We start from the raw sequence: 3144 nt of genomic DNA on the forward strand, positions 1-3144 counted from the left end.
ATAAATATATATTTATATTTATATATGTATATATATATATATATAAATATATGTATATATATATATATATATATATATATATATATATCCTTTTGCACGTATATCTATATAGATATTCACGGGTCGTTGTTTCCACTTGACTGTTATTCTGTATACAGGCAAATGGTGGATGCCATGACTGAGCTGCAACGAGAAGTGTGGATTGTGGAGAGAACAGATGAGAACGAGAAGAAGAAGGCGCGCCAGAAAATCGAGCGCAAAATGCGCAAAAGTCGGCGCCAGAAGGACCGCGAGCAGCGGAGGAGAGAGGAGGGTTCATCTAGGGTAAGCTCTGGCTGAGTACTGCTCTAGGGTTGTGTTTGCGCCTGCTTTTCTATTGGTGAATAGTGGAGAGATGGGGGTTCATCTAGGGTAAGCTCTGGCTGAGTACTGCTCTAGGGTTGTGTTTGCGCCTGCTTTTCTATTGGTGAATAGTGGAGAGAGGGGGGTTTATCTATGGTAAGTTCTGGCTGAGTACTACTCTAGGGTTGTGTTTGCGCCTTCTTTTCTATTGGTAAATAGTGGAGAGAGGGTGGTTCATCTAGGGTAAGCTCTGGCTGAGTACTACTCCAGGGTTGTGTTTGCGCCTGCTTTCCTATTGGTGAATAGTTGCAGGGTGCTCTATATGTAGTCGAATGCAAAGCTATTTCTGTTGCTGAGGCATGTTTGGCACACATCCGTTTATGTATGTCAACTGGGCATAGTACAGACGTGTGTCGAGGGTATGGATAGAGCTTATAAACGGTATGTACATGTGCACGTGCGTATGCCACTATGCACTATAAGCAACGTATATGCAATAACTCAAGGTCTCCCCCGTCTGATACAATGTCTATCAATTTTCATGTCCGTGTTATAGAGGAGTCGATCCCCTGAATCGGCACGTAAACAAGCTCCTAAGCCGAGGGTTAGTAGCAAACCAGAAGCATGGACAAGTGAAGAGGAGTCGGACTCTGGATCGGATGATGACCACAGACGCTCATCCCGAGGGGATAAGGGTAGGTCATGCTGGTTGAGTGATGTGTATGTGTTTGTGTGGGGGGGGTGACTATGGCGGAGGAATGTAGTGGTATGTGTACAGACGCGTATTGTGTCTTGTTAGATGTGGTCAGTATTTTGTTACAGAATGCACTGCCATCACAGTACAAGGTATACGTATTTCTACACACACATGCATAGGATGTATATAAACTTGTACATATGTGCACGTTTGGATTGGTGTTTGATCATACATTAGTACATGCATAGCACAAGCATCGGCACTGAAATGAGTCGTGTAGACAAGTATATGTGTTAATATGTTTTTTCTTAGACATTTACACTTTGGAGATATACTCTCTTTACTCTAGATAGCCATATACATATGTACGTAGTTGAATTACACCATGCGTACGCATACATGTTTGTAAATGTGTATATCTGCGCAGTCCTGCGACTGTGTCGTAGCACTTATGTTCTGCACATGATGCACACAATCAGATGCTTATACAATACACTCATACATTCAAGTATATAGTATACCTAGCTCACTCACATCGACGAGCTCAGCACAATCCTATACATCTATCGATACCCCAGTCATCACTACTGCCTACTAGCGGTAGAGTGTCGTCCTCAGGCGCGGCTTGAATAAGTGTATATACACATCACTCACACATCATACAATATGTACTATACTTTTTAGGGAGTGCAAGGAAGCGCGACGCATCACCCGAGCCCGAAGTTACCGTAGAGCACCTCAACAGCATCAAACTCTCTCGGCACAAAGTCACCAAGTATGTATGTCTGCATCCGTCAGTGTCACATGCGCAGATAAAGATAGATTGCACCTGTGATCAATCTGAACGCACACCGTGCTCTCGAGTCTTCCGTAGTGGACACTGTTTGTCTCTTGTGTCTATTCCTTCAGCCGGGTGTGTCTGATATCTGCGTCGATGTGCCCTCATCCCTTTGATACGTCCATAGTATAAGTGTGCGTATACGCACGTGAACCAGAACTCCCACCCATGCACCGTGACACAGCCATAATAAGTACAATTATACGCACATGAACCACAACTCTCACTCCTGCACTGCGACACAGCCAAAGCAAGCACACGTGTACACACATTGACCACACCTCTCACCCATGCACTGCATAGATGGCACAACTTGCCTGAGTTTCCTGAACTGGTAGTCGGGTGTTTTGTGCGGGCGTCGATTGGGACCGCCAATGGCCGCAGTGTCTACCGTGCCGTAGAGGTGTGTGCTCGGAGGACATCTGGGTTGTGTTCGTATGCGCGTACTTAGAATGCCTGGAATTGACTATATACTAATAATGTGTATTTGATAGATAGAACGTCTGGGTTGTATTCGTATGCACGCACAAGGCTTGAATCGGGTATATATTATTAATGTGTATGTGGTAGATTGCAAGTCATAGCAATGCCTGATTCCTTTAACGCGTACTGAGTAAGTATTGGCACAATTCCCGTTTTCTTATGGGGGCCATTCCTATAGTCGTCGCGGTGAAAATTTGGTTATTCGGCGCACCCGGGGTAATTCATCACCTGGACTGAGCTTCCACTGAAGTGTGCAAGTGTTCGAAATACCCGTCAATGCTCCGCTCCTCCTGCAATATGCCAGGGTGTTGGATATGACAATTACACAAAGGTGCAAAGTATCTGTCCATATAGTCCAACGTTTTGGTTTTCATGATGTGCAGCATGTTTCCGGCGACTTGATTGCGTGCTTTATCCGTTCACTGCGGTTGTTGTGTCTATTGAAACCCATTAGTTATACACAACTCTTATTCATCGACAACCAGGCAGTTGTAGTCCTTCGGCGCTACTCACCTTAGCACTCCCCTCCTCCCGTAATACACCAAGGTGTTGGATATGACGAAGATGAAAGGGTCCAAGTCATATACACTCGGAGGCCATCCCTGCAACCAGCTCCTGACTTGTGCATTTGGGGTGAATAAGCGAGACTTCTACCTGAAGTACGTATCAGATGGACTCATCACAGACCAAGGTATGTGTGTGACTTGTGCATTTGGGGTGAATAAACAAGACTTCTACCTGAAGTACGTATCGGATGGTCTCATCACAGACCAAAGTATGTGTG

The 3144-nt window shown here is 45.0% G+C and overlaps 1 protein-coding gene across 1 annotated transcript in view; it reads left to right on the forward strand.

Annotated features, from left to right (window-relative positions):
- Positions 1-3144, forward strand: part of SARC_05447 (hypothetical protein) — an 11431-nt gene that overhangs the window by 3428 nt on the left and 4859 nt on the right. The window contains exons 4-8 of the mRNA XM_014300702.1: positions 159-324; positions 899-1037; positions 1724-1814; positions 2181-2280; positions 2907-3051. Of these exons, the coding sequence (XP_014156177.1) occupies positions 159-324; positions 899-1037; positions 1724-1814; positions 2181-2280; positions 2907-3051 (641 nt within the window). The remainder of the gene's footprint in view (positions 1-158; positions 325-898; positions 1038-1723; positions 1815-2180; positions 2281-2906; positions 3052-3144) is intronic.

Source organism: Sphaeroforma arctica, assembly GCF_001186125.1.
Source record: "Sphaeroforma arctica JP610 unplaced genomic scaffold supercont1.347, whole genome shotgun sequence".
Taxonomy (NCBI): domain Eukaryota; class Ichthyosporea; order Ichthyophonida; genus Sphaeroforma; species Sphaeroforma arctica.